Genomic DNA, 14,401 nt, shown 5'->3' with positions numbered 1-14,401 from the left:
ACATATTTAGCAGCTAGTGCAGCTGTGTTATCATCTTCTCCAAGTAAGAAGGGAATTTTCTCAGTATCATTAAGTTCAGTAAATGATGGAATCAATGCTTCAAATCTGGGGAGAAATGTTTCCCTCGCATTGTGATATTTAGGACACATCAGCAGAAAGTGTTTCTCGTTCTCTATTTGCTGTAGAACACAATGTCAACAGATCCTCTGCTCTTGCTCTGTCCATGTTTGTCTATGTCTTCCTCTCTCTATTTCTAAATCATGGTTACTTAATCTGGATTTGGAGAGGATTTGTCTTTCTTTAAATGGTTTAATCAATAAATAATTGGCAAATTTAGTGGTTCTGTTTAGGGTTGAGTAGCATTGGAGTTTATTTTGAAGGTCAAAGTGTATTTTTAGAGATTCATCATGAGTGTCTTTCAGATTTTTGCCAATTTCTTTAATAATGGCTTTGGGGTTGTAGCTGTAGTTAGTGAGGAGCTGGGTTTTATGGACTAGCTGAAGAGCGAGCGTGTTTAGAGGATGAGATTCTGCTGAGGTTTCATTGGCGAGGAGGGCTTTATATCGGACTGAATCAGGATCAGATCGATGGAGGTGATGCCAGAACTGAACACATCTCTTCTGGATCTCAATCTTCAGTGGGTATAAGCCTAATTCATCTCTGCAGGCATCATTGGACGTACCTCTATGGACCCCTAAAATGTTTCTAGTTGTAGTTTTTCTATTGATGTTTTATCCCAATTTTTTAAATGTATTATTGGTCCCCAAATTTCACTCTCGTACAGTAGAATTTGTTTAATGATTGCGTGATATAATTTGATCCATGTTTTAATTGGTAGTTTTAATTGGCCAAATCGTGATTTTGACCGCACATTTATTGTTTTTATACATGGATTGTATAACCTCAAATGTTTTTCCACCAATGCCAATTTGTAATAATTTGTATAGTAAACCATCATGCCAAATAGAGTCGAAAGCTTTTTTAAAATCAACAAAACATGTAAATATTTTTCTTTGTTTGCCCTTTAGATTTTTGTTAATTAGAGTATGGAGAGAGTAGATGTGGTCGGATGTACGTTGTTTTGGTAAAAAGCCAATTTGTGATTTATTTAGGATGTTGCATCTTGTGAGGAATGTCACTATGCGGTTGTTTATTATATTGCAGAAAAGCTTTGCTAGGTTACTGCCCACACAAATACCACGGTAATTACTGGGATCGAATTTATCTCCTTTTTTATATATAGGAGTGATCAGTCCTTCAGGAAGGACCATATATATCAATGCAGATCTTTATTGTAATCAACAGACAAGTAGAGTTGCATGAACAACAAATCTCAAAGAATGTAACCTAAATGTAGCTTAAACTTGTGATGTATGAATACGTCTGCTATGTACAGAGAGTCTAGTCATATATGTCTAGTCAGTTATAATTCTATTGTCACAGTTCAGAAGTTTAATGGGTTGTTCAGCTCCCTTTATATCAGCATTCCTGTTCTGTTTCAGAAATTGAATGAGGAAGCGTGGTCTACCAGAAGCTTGAGTTTTTTTTCCCCATGAAAATCAGTCTTTCATTGGAGATGAAGTATATTAAGGTCATCTCACATTGCCAAGTCATAATTGAAACCTTCACAAAGACTCTCTTTGGAAAGTCATGTAGTCTCATATCCGTTTACCTCAATTCTCAACTTAAAATATTACTCATTAAACCAAAATTTGTAATACGTGTAAACAATCATTTGATAAATAGAGCCTGGGAAATTTCTCAGAATTGCCATGAAGCTTCCGGAGCAAAAGAGGACACTATTGTATTTCATTTATTAGTCAAACATGTCTGATAACATTTAAATATCAGAATTGTTTACTATCAGTAATTTTATCAGTGATATAAGAGCGAGACAAAAGAAACCCTCATGGTTAATTTAGTAATTGATAAAAAAGAAAAAGAAAAAGTAGTTTAATTGACGTCACTGCTCACACCACAGATATTTGCTTTGGTTTAGCTTTAATACCATTCATTTACTAAAACACTATAATATTGGCATATTTTGATTTTCCAAAGGTTCTTAATTTTCTATGACCCATAAGCCCATTTTGAAAATATGCAAATAATTTAGATAATGAAGTGAAAATATACTAAAGGAGAGAGAATTCAATTGTGTATCACGTTTATTTTGCACATTCAGTGGGTGTTAAGAACAGTAACATACAGGTGGATGTGTAACATTAGCAGAGATCTCACAGCATTTTGCAGTACAGTATATGTCAAATACTCACAAGATTTTTTTTAGTTTGCACTAATACAACATTTTTCCTGCCAATTAATTTTTGAACACCAAAGTGATTGTGTATAGGTCACATGATTTTTTTTTAAATACTTTTTTAATCTATTGTTTTTTTTTTCTTCTCCTGTGTGTTGTTAGTCACATGGACTGAATATTTTAATATCTTTCCATTTTGTCATACACTGTAAAAAAAAAAAAAGAAGAAAAAAAGTTGAGCAAACCAGCTTCAGCAGATTTTTGTAGATTTTTGAGTTTTCTCAACTTTTTTGTATAAACTTAAAACAAGTTGAGAAAACTCAAAAATCTGCTCAAGCTGGTTGCCTTAAACTTTTAAGTTTGCTCAACTTTTTATTTAATTTTTTTTTTTTACAGTGCTGTAAAAAATCAAAAGTTGAGAGAAGTTCAACATTTAAGGCAACCAGCTTCAGCAGATTTTTGAGTTTTCTCAACTTGTTTTAAGTTTATACAGCAAAAAGTTTTTAAGTTTGCTCAACTTTTTATTTTTATTACAGTGTACCAGTGATCCGAAACAAAGTATCTTCTATACGAAAGACATTACTGGGTGGATAGGGTGCGCTTTTTTACAGGGAGTGTGGCTTAAGCATGTAAAAAGCTTGAATGGAAAGAAGTGTTTTTCCATCCAGAATTACAGTTTAGAATCTTAACATCTCTATGATAGACAAACCATGTGCCATACACATCCATAGCTTACCACTAGAGGCTAATTTGTGGGGAATTGATCAGGAATGTTTGGATGAATGTATAGGAAGTGACATTGTGTGTTTCCCAGATCTATTATTGTCCCTGCTCTGCTGGGTCTCCTGAATCCTGGGCATATTTCCTGCTTGGGATGGAATTCTAGAATAATGTAATAGTTTTGGTTTTGGTTCAGATTTTATTTATTAATATTTATGAAATACTAATAACAAAACACATAATATGTATTTTTAAACTACACAACCAGTAACTACATGTTGTCATATACTTAAAAATAAAGGTTCCAAAATTGGTTTTTTGCAGCAATGCAATATAAGAACCATTTTTGGTTCCCCAAAGAACCTTTAAATGAACATTTCTAAAAAGAAAAAAAAATGTTGGATGTTAAGGTTCTTCATGGAACCATCAATGCCAATAAAGAACCTTTATTTTTAAGAGTGTGTACTTGTAGTTGTGTTGTGTATTCGATACATTAAAAGAACCTACTCATTAGATTCATTTGTTCAGGAATCCTAGTATACTGGTTGTGCTAAATGATTTTTATTCAGTAAAAATTGCCTGAATTTTATCTCAGTGTCCTTTTTGGGAGTCGCACTAAATTGTGCTGTATGTTTTTGATTCATTAAAAAGATCGGACTCATTATTTGTTTGAGATTCATACTACACTGGTCACACTATATGGTTTCGATTCAATACAAGGACTGAATCATGAGCCATTTATTCTGTAATTGGAGTACACTGGGCTCTCTATATGTTTCACACTGTACATTCAGTAGCAGTGTTATATCACTGCTGAATAAATTGTGTAGGAAATTTATAAAACAGGAAACTGACAGAATTTTTTAATTCAATGTTAGCAAAAATTGCACATGTGAGAATCATTAAACGTCATTTGTTTCCAGTATTTTTTTTTTCTTTCTGATTTTTGGTTCCCAATCTTAATTCTAACGCCACATGAAACACAGTATGCCAGATTCAGACCTCAGACTTGGTAAATTAACAGTGAAGAGCACCAATCAGAGATAAAGGCCCAGGTGACAAAGTGGTATAAGACAAAAAAGTCAAACTGAGGTGAAGGAGGTATGCTAGAAGAACAGATTGTTATTGATAGATTTACATGAACATCTTCCCCCTTGACTTTATGAACTACAAATGACAAAATGCTACATTCTTCCATTTCCCAAACATCACGCCAAAGGGCTCAGAACGACCCCGTAATATACCAGAGCTTTCCAGCTCCAAACTACGAACACACCTCTTTGTCTATCTCTATATCACACAGGATTTAAAATGAAAGTGAATCCAATTCACCTTAAAAAGGCCATCTGATGACATTGGCTAGTACAGTCTACGAAACAGTGAGCCACTGTTTTATGTGAAGTGAAGCTCTGGTGTATGAAATTCATACAGACAGTGACATTCAGAGTGAGTTTGTAGCATAGCAGTGCAGATTAAGTTGTTCAGGGCCAGATTTATTCAAAGTGTATGATGAAATCATTGCTCAAGCAATAAATCAGGCCCATAGTGCTGCCAATAGGGTTATTGTTGTACAATCACATGACTCAACTTGTAGCTGTGGAGAATGTGACACAGCAGGAATTTCCGAAACATCTCCAGCCAAAGCATAACAGAACAATTCATACTTTAGCATAGATCATACAGCCTCTGTGTCACTTCAGTGCATTTCTCAGACAGTGGAGAATCAGTACATATCAGAAGACGCTCGTCACAAGCTCCTTCAAAACAAACTCCTTCCACAAACATCCGGAAATCAGATGCCTCAAAAAAGAGCCTGTTTAATGTGCACCAGCATCACAAATCCACACAATGTCCTGTTCTGGAGTGAGATATGGAGCGTCAAGACATGCGTTAAGTTTTATTAGGACAGTTACAGAATCCCAAACCTCATAAATTCCTAACAGTCAATGTTTTTTTGTAATTTTGGTCTCGTTTATTATTTCTCATGTATGTTTGTGTTCAGGCAGTGTGTATGTGTGTGTATATGTGAGCAACTGAGTGAGAAAGTAAATGTGTACTTTAAAAAGATTCATTTCCGAGGCCCATCATCGCATTAGCAATGACGTAAAAGTTGGCTTAAGTCTTTTTTTTTTTTACAAGTCCTCCTGATAATCAGTTACCTTCTGTGTAGTGATGGTAACAAAAAGGCATCTTTTCCCAGAACTCTCTCTCTCTTGTTATTGAATGCTTCCTGTGTGCCTGTGTTTGAGCGTGTGTGTGGAGAGAGATTGTGGTGAAGCTCTAATATTCATTGAGCGTGTGCCACTTTGAGATTTGGCGGCGTGGGTTTTGGCAGACCTCCTGCCAGTGGGCAGCTCCCGAGGGGCAGGGGCTGTTTGCACCGAGTACCAGGCGTCCCAAGGCCTGGTTTTTAGTAGTGCGGTCAAAGTCCATGACCAGGAACTCAATAGAGATGTCTGGAAGCAACTCAGCCGGCACGTCATAGATGAAGGATTCGTTAAAGACTGGATTGAGCGTGCATTTCTTCACATGCGTTTTCTTCTTGGCAATGCGCTTGTGGCCATAGAACACATTCAACTTCACATACGGATCTGGGACACAAAATAAAGCGAAAATAAAATAAAAAATAAAAATTAGATTCGATTTTGAAGTGAGATACAAAAATTCTCATTTTTAAAATACTTTAATGCATTATAATTTTAAAACTAATGTAATTTGTTAAATATACACTGTGTATATTTGATTGTCAAAAGTTTAGGGTCTGTCTTTTTTGTTTTTTTTGTTTTATATCAATACTTTTAATTCATCAATTAATCAAAATGATGAAACTAAAGACATTTATGGTGTTACAAATATTTCTATTTACAAAAAACTTTCTATTCATCAAAAATCCTGAAACAAATGTATCACGATTTCCACAAAATATTAAGAAGCACAAATGTTTTCAACATAGATAAAGCTGAATATTCAGCTTTGCCATCACAGAAAAAAAAATACATTTTAAAATGTATTCAAATAGAAATCTGGGTAACACTTTAGAATACTGTTCCATGATTAATGAATAACTACACAAGAACACATGATTAATGCAATATTAGCACTCTAGTAACTACTAGTAACTAACAAGCAACTCTAATTAATGAATTAGTAAGTAATAGTGCTTAGTCGAATGTGGTAGTTCACTATTAGCTAATCAGTAACTATTATTTTTTTCATACCTCCCCAAAAACCACTGTATACAGGTTGATAATTAATGTGAATAATACATAATGTATAATTCATTCTCAAGTAAAGGTTATGGTAACCCACTAGTAATGACTCAAGTATGACTAAATTCTTCAGAAGGAATTACTGATTATTCGGATCAGTATTCTAAAGTGAAGATCATGGTAACTCCCTATAATGACTGAAATCATTGTAAGCTTTTGAGAGTTTTTGTAAAGTACTGAATAGTAATTATTCAGGTGTTACTACATCCTTCTAAAGGAATTAGTAATTATTTGGATCAGTATTCTAAAGTGAAGATCGTGATAACTTCCTAGTAATTACTGAAGTCATTGTAAACTTTTGAGGTTTTTATAAGGTCCTGGTTAGTAATTCATTTTGCTAGATTTGGTAACACTTAAATCATTACTACTGGGTTACCATGATCTTCACTTTAGAATACTGATCCAAATAATTAGTAGTTCATTTAGAAGGATTTGGTAATACTTGAGTCATTACTAGTGGGTTACCATGATCTTCATTTTAGAATTATTTATACATTATGCATAATTCACATTAATTATTAACCTATAAAGTAGTTCTTAGGAGTTCTCAGGATATATGAAAAAAAATAGTAGCTACTGGTTAGCTAATAGTGAACTACCAGTTTCAACTTAGCGCTATTACTTACTAAATCAATAATCAGAGTTTCTTGTTAGTAGTTACTACAATGTTAATAGTGCATCAGTCATTTGTTCCTGTGTAGTTATTCATTAATGACGGAACAGTATTCTAACGTGTTACCGAAATCTGCAATAGTATTCCATAAAATTACTGATTTACTTATTTTTTATCAAACAAATGCAGCCTTGGGAGCATAAGAGACTTCTTTAAAAACATAAAAAAATCATACTGACCCCAAAACTTTTAAGCAAGTTTTATAAAAAAATATTACTTACTTCCAGATAGGCCAGTGATGTCCAATTTTGGAAGGTGTTTTGCTTTTAACACCACCACACTCAGTCTGTGAGAAACAGGCTGATAGGAAAGAGAGACCAGTAGCTCTCCACGGCTCACACACTGCAGAAATTTTAATACACATACACAAAAGTTTAAAAAGACAACCAGTTAAAGTATTTAAGACAATATAATTACTGAATAGACCTCTTTGGCTTGAATCAACATTACAATATCCCTGGGTTCACTAATCTCAACAGCACTGGAAGAACTGCAGCATGAGCAGGTAAGTGATAATGCGATAGCAGCTCTTCAGCACATGGTCTATTAGCAAAGGAACTGATCAGATGCATTGATAATAAATACAAACTGAGTGGGCTGATGACTTGTTAAAAACTTGTTTTCTGTTTATCTTCGCAGCTCATCCTTCAGAGCTTGGGTTCTGTGTGGAGGCACAAGGAGGCTTTTATGTACGTGCCAACTGGATTGTCTACGCGTCATCTAAACCCACTCAGTGAGCGGGAGGATAGGCACATTTATCAATGACTACAAACTGCAGTAGGAGGATGAGACAGTGATGCATAGTGATTCAGTGTTGAGCTCATACAAGTGTCAGACTTATAAAAAGAACCCAGATGAATCAGTCACAATGCCAGCACAAACTGAATGCAGGAAATAATTGTTACATTTCTTGTTATTATAAAATTGTTATAAATATCTATTTATAATTTTTGACAGTATAATATACAGTGTTGAGGGTAGCGCAATACAAGTAACGTGAGTTATGTAATCAGATTTTTTCAGAGTAACTAGCTAACTAAGGAGTTACTTTTTCAAATACATAATGCCTGACAGTTCTCCTGCCCCCATGTTGAGAGAAATCGGGAGTAAGTGCAGAGGCATCGTGTGTGCTGTGTAAATATGATGGTTACTGTAGTTCTAGACTACGGGCCAGATTTACTAAACAGGGCAAATTAGCGCAAGAGCGCAATTCCAAAACAGCGCCAAAGGGGTGGAAATTTCTGCGGGTGATTTACTGACAATGAGCAAATTTAAAAACACAGACGCAACATCTCATTTACATATTTACCAATGCAATATACCAAGCGCAGCGCAAATTAGCGTAGTCGCAAATAAGTAGAGCCGATGCTCATCAGGTGTGGGTGATCTACTTACGACACAGCCGCAAAATAGTTTAAGACATGCTTTTTTTGGACGTTAAATTATAGCGCAAATACTAGTAATTTGACGAGCACAAACGTTAGTAAATCGCGTTGTATGACCCTAAATGTGCAAAAAAACAGATTCAGTATTCCTCAAAATGAATAAATATGGTGAAATGCGAACCCAGAATATGAAACAAACCTGCAATAATTAAATAGGTTAAATAACATAAATATTCTGTAGGCTATGCATTTCATCTAACCCTAATCATACTAAGGAAAAAATACTTTAGATAAACATAGCATTTGTGTTTCTTTTTTTTTTTTGTTAAGAGCTTTAATATTTAAAAGCTATATATTCAAAAATAGAACTTTTAAGATTTAAAAAGTAACACAAAAGTAATGCAACATAATTAGTTACTTCTTTAGGGAATAACACAATATTGTAATGCATTACTTTTAAAGTAACTTTTCCCAGCACTGATTATAAATAATAATTAAAAAAATTCTTATTCTTGCTTTTGATCTTTCTTTTTCATGCTGCATGAAAAAAGCACTTTATAATGCACTGCATTGTGTCAGAATCTGAATTTGAGCTAGGTACTATAGGATAGACTTGAGTTTGTCTTGTGTTACGCTGTTTCTCACCTGCATACTTCTCTTTGTGATCTGTTGCGTAATATGGACCCGGCCTGTACTCGGATCCACACCTGCCAGCGGAACCATCGCCTCCCCGATCACATCGTCTCGTGAGAACCGGTCAAAGCTCAGCACCAGGAAGTGCAGAGTGAGATCCGACAGGGAGCTGTACGGCACACCATAAAATGTGAAGGTCTCATCAAACGCAGGTTCCAGAGTCTTCCTCAGGACCCGAGTCTTAACGCGATGTTTCTTCTCGGGGAGAATGGTCATCTTCACATAGGGGTCGGCACTGCCCACGTGACCTTCTACGGCCGGTAACCCCCGAGCCTCCAGGATGGTGACCACCAAGGCCTTCTTGGGGAAGTTATAATCGATTGCGATGCTGAGATCTCCTCGGCTGGGCTCTTCTGCGGGGGTGAAGGGTGTAGCCGTGCTGGAAACCGTAGTACTGGAGGTCTGACTGCTGCTGGCAGAGCTGCTGTCCAGACAGCAGTAATCCGCATGCACAGGAAGTTCCCTCTCCAGCTTGGGAACCTCATGGCCACTTTCCCCGAGCCTCATCTGCATTTGTTTCTCTCCCAGCAGGCCGCTTTCTGCTGCCGAATCCATATCTACCAGCACCACTGGGCGGCCCTTGTTGCTTTGAGCCCCATCGGTGGTCTGGGATCTGGCCTGTCGTGCCACTCGTATGATCCTCTTGCTGCTGTTAAGAGTGTCGGGGTAGATGCTCATTCCTTTCAGCATGTGAATAAACCTGTACGGTGGGTCTGTGAGAGGATCACTTTGTTCCGATTGGATTCCATGAAGCTTGTAGTTCGTCCTGTTGTAATGTTTCTGACAGCAAGTCCACACAAAGATTAATGCAATGACTGCAACGACCAACACACCGGCACCGATAAACCCCGCCAGCACTGGGGACATATCTAAAAGAGAAAAACAGAGACAGAAGCATAAACTGACTGATGAACAACTCAAGTCACATCCATCTACATTCACCCACAGCATATTCATACCTGAAGATGTTCACAAGCTTAAATCGTAAAGAATAAATAAGTCTTTCTTGTTTAAAGCACAAAAGCTCGGAACATGCAGACACTGACAAACTCACAGTAGACTCGCTCTATATCTACTCCATGCCCACTCCACCCGCACATGCAGAGGAACACAGTCATCCCACACAGCGACGACTGCATCCGGTCTCACGCTACAGCAACACAGCTATGAAATATTGAACATTCTCATCTTGGTGTATTTACACTTGGTTCTGTGTAAAAGCTTTATCAAAGTGTTTGCCATTGTCATTGGGATGTAAATGCATTTAATTGTATTCTACATTACGAATGTTACTTAAAGAAATCTTTTTTTTGGAATAAATATGCTGCCTCAAATGCTGTAAAGAATAGAATTTGCCCATTAAGAAAAAACTAGATGCATTTTCTTTTTCCTTCTTTTTTATTTACTTAGCATGGACTCATTTAATTGGTCAAAAGTGACAGTAAAGACATTTATACTGTTACAAAAGATGTCTATATAAATATATATAAAATATACAATAATAATATAAAATATTATATATAAATATAATATTTCATATTATATTTTATATTGCATAATATTTTAAATATTATATAATATTATTATGTATAATATTATATATAAAATGATAAATGCTGTTCTTTTAAACTTTCTATTCATCAAAGAATCCTGAAAAAAAAAATGTATCAAGGTTTCCACAAAAATATAAAGCAGTCTTCAACTGCTGAACTGGATGCTTCAACTGTTTTCAATATTGATAATAAGAAGTAATGTTTCTTGAACACCAAATCAGCATATTATAATGATTTCTGAATAGTCACATGACACTGAAGACTGGGAAATTTTAGCTTTGCCATTACAGGAATGATGTTTTTACTGTATTTTCTATTTTAAATTAAATACATGCAGTTTTGGTGGACGTAAGAGACTTCTTTCTACCGACCTGAAACTTTTTGCATATAAAATAAATCAAAATAATTGCATTTACAGTAAATGAACAAAAGCTGAAGGACAGTACTTAAGCTTTCTGTCCTTGTGTTGTCAGGACAGTGACATAAATTAAGACTTAGACAAAGGAAACACTCTCTGGGAGAGTGTTTGTGATATATGTCCACTGTAAGATGCTCAACCATGATTTGCTTAACAATGAATCTTGATGCTGATCACTCTATCCACGCCACAATACCATTTTACGAGGTCAAAGTGACCTAACTTGTGAGATCAGATGTGAGGTCAGCAGTTTTACTGGATGCCTGACTGAATGAAAACAAAGATTCAGAAAAGAAAGAAAAGGCAGCAAAAAGTCAAATCAGTAGAGGAGTCTAGTCATCACAGCCCAGAAAGAACAGCATGATGGAGCTACAGCCAAAATGAACAGCGTGAAGCAGACAGAAAAAGATATTTGCCAGCGCTCCACCCAGTCTGTTGTTCTTTGCTCCATCACTCTCACCCAACCCCACACAAAGATCCTCACCCCACTTGCTAGATGATGCAAGACTTGGCAGGCTCTGAAAAAACAGCTGCTCCAATTACCTGGAAACATCCCATGGGGCATAGAACCAAAAGCACACGCAAACAAAGAGGATGGACACCCACCTCACGCACACATGTACACAGTTTCGCTTGAGTTTTTAATCAATGTACTGACAGTAGTACCAAAGCCTCTGACCTCTCAATGACTGAATTCTTGGAGTACTCTGTATTTCTCAGGATATAAATCAAAGTAACACCTCTTTAGAGCCCTGACAAGTGTGTCTAGACTGTGGACATGGTAGAGTGATCAAATATCAAAAAACAGAGATATATCTGCCTAGGGTGTTGGTAGCTAAATGATTAACTCGCCATTGCTAGTTAAAACATTGCAGGAAGGAGAAACTGTGAGGGTTGTTAAAAGAGCCCTATCAATGTTATGCCCTTGAGGAAGGCAATTAGTGGACTGTAAGATCCTTCAGATGAAAAAAATCTACTAAATTACTGTCTGTGGAAGAGGACGAGTTAAATGATGAGTGCTCTGACTTTCCCATACCAGAAAATGGCAATACACAGTACCATCTACGGCAGTGAAATCAATTCAAGACATTAATTTACCAACCCTGACCGAAATTAGTACTGCCAGTTATTCCAGCACTGTGGTCTCAGTGTGCATACGTCATATCAGAATGATGCAGCAAAAACATCTAGAAAAACCTTCATCTTGTGATGTAATGAAAGTAGCGGCAGATTTATTTATTTATTTTTACATATTGTGACGTACATGAAACGGATTGTTGAAAAGATAAAAATGTGGGGTGGGACTTAAGTGCATTGGTTGTTGATTGGATGGAGACAAATCTGAATCATGCTTGCAGTCTATTGCACGAAAGCTGACTAAATGATTGAAGAAGTCAGGCAAAAATCATCAGAGAGAAATCTGTCGTTTCACACACAAGGTCCTAGTGTAAATCCTACATGACTCTGCACATCATCCAAAGCACGCGGTGCCTGCTCTTTGGATACATGTACAGCCCACAGTGAGAGTGGGCAAAGAAGCTGTGTCTGGAGCATGAACGTCTCTCAGAGGCTCATGCCAGATGGAGGTGGGCACTGTGGTGCCAGCTGGTGCTGGCATCAGATCCGAGGACACTCCTTCCGTCACGTTATCCCACACCCTCAGAACCGACACAGTTATGCTTCTGAATTAGCCCTAAAAATTACATTTCCTTAAAGATAATGATTTTTATATCAGTTTAGTAATTAAAGTGAAACATATAAAACGGAAAACAACAACACACTCGGCTTCTCTACTAAAATTGTTCTCAAAAATTTGTCTTAATTCAGGCATAGCAGAGGAAATCAATTTTGTATAATTCTGAGAATAAACAAAATGTTTTTACACATAATTCCAGTGTATACCAATATTATTTATAAAAAACCCTAATGCCACACCCTTCATTACCCCATCACTACATCTGCATGAGGCGAGAAGATCCTCTTATCCCCAACATTTATACTGTCTGTTTACACTGCACACCACAAACACTAGGGCCCAGACAGGCATTAAAGTAAGCTTTAAAATAAGCAAAAACAAGGTTTAAATAAAATATACCATAACAAATAATATCAAGATATTTCTATTTTAAGAAATTCCCTTAACAGCTTTTTTGAAGAAGAAGAAGAACCAGAGTTCTCACTGTCTAAAAACACCTGGATATATGAAGGAGTCTTATGAAATCCTTTTAAAATAAGGAATATCTATTTAAAATAAGGAATATAAATTTTCTGAGTTGTCAAACTCTAAAATATTTTATTTGGGTAAAAATTGTGGGTAAAAAACTAAATACTATACATTTAAAAACTCTTTGTCCTTAATACTTGCACTGTAAATCATGAAAGACTGGAAAAAACATGGTATCTTTAAATACTGCTGCAGAAAATGGGGGGTCTTGGAGCCTAAGAGGCTGATGGCATCTGTCCAAGAGCAGCTGAGACCAAAAGATTTTTCTAAAAATTTATATTTTTGTCAATACAAATGATACTCTATGGGACATAAGGGTGTGTAAATGATGACTAATTTTCGAGTACAGAGAACCTAACATATATTCTGCATAACTGTGCTTTAGACTCCAACCTTATAGTTACTTAGATGGAGCCCTTGTAATAAATTCCTCGTGTGACAACTAGCCCCAATAGGTTAGCTGGTGGTTTTGAGGACACATGGGTGGAGGCTGTAATCTCAGCGGTGCGTTATTAACAAACAAAGAGCCTTCGGGTCCAGTCCGGAATAGACATCACGTCATTCTCCCATCTCACACTGCGCATCACTTCATTAAAACACTTTTGCAACATGGCGACGTTCACAAACGCTCATAATTTAACCAATAACTACATGATGACTGAACAACAGCCTGTATTGATGGTGGTTGTGTAGTCTTGATTCAAAAAGCTCGACAAGCGCTGTCCAAAATCTCACATCATAAATGAGTGCTATCACCTTAACCAGGTCAAGTGTATCCATAATGCGTAACATTCATATCGCAGGCGTGTCGGGATGGCTCAGGCCAGCGCTATACTCACCGTACGCCGCGCGTATTTCAGTGATCTCAGCCATTTTGAGGGTTGGGTGCGCTGCGATCCGGATAACAGTCGTGGAATAAACAATAAATGTCGACGGTCCTTGGTTTAGCTGATATAATGTGGATGATTCATGGCTACATCTCTACGGTACGCGGTGTCCTCGGTCCAGGCCGTTGTTGGATGCTGCGCGCTGAAGGATGCTGAGCGTCGGGATGCACTGCGTCAGATTGAGAGTCTGACAGTAAGAACCGCCCACCACCAGCAGCGCGCATCTCATTGACAGCATCCCAACACCGTACCCTCCTGTATTTTCCAGCAATTTCATATCCAACGAAAATGTATAAATTGTAACAATAACTCGTGATCCTAC

At 36.7% G+C, this 14,401-nt stretch overlaps 1 protein-coding gene across 1 annotated transcript; it reads right to left on the bottom strand.

Annotated features, from left to right (window-relative positions):
* Positions 1 to 2,147: 2,147 nt before the first annotated feature.
* On the bottom strand, positions 2,148 to 14,280 carry syt11b (synaptotagmin XIb). The gene is made up of 4 exons (XM_058746669.1): positions 14,032 to 14,280; positions 8,950 to 9,866; positions 7,141 to 7,261; positions 2,148 to 5,568 (listed from the first exon to the last, which is right to left on the bottom strand). The coding sequence occupies exons 1-4, from the start codon at positions 14,063 to 14,065 to the stop codon at positions 5,258 to 5,260; spliced, it is 1,383 nt and encodes a 460-aa protein (XP_058602652.1). The 5' UTR covers positions 14,066 to 14,280; the 3' UTR covers positions 2,148 to 5,257.
* Positions 14,281 to 14,401: the final 121 nt, after the last annotated feature.

The sequence above is a fragment of the Onychostoma macrolepis genome, chromosome 16 (assembly GCF_012432095.1).
Source record: "Onychostoma macrolepis isolate SWU-2019 chromosome 16, ASM1243209v1, whole genome shotgun sequence".
In the NCBI taxonomy this organism is placed as follows: Eukaryota; Metazoa; Chordata; class Actinopteri; order Cypriniformes; family Cyprinidae; genus Onychostoma; species Onychostoma macrolepis.
Note: the sequence above shows the minus strand (reverse complement) of the source record. Positions and strands in the feature narration are given on the sequence as shown.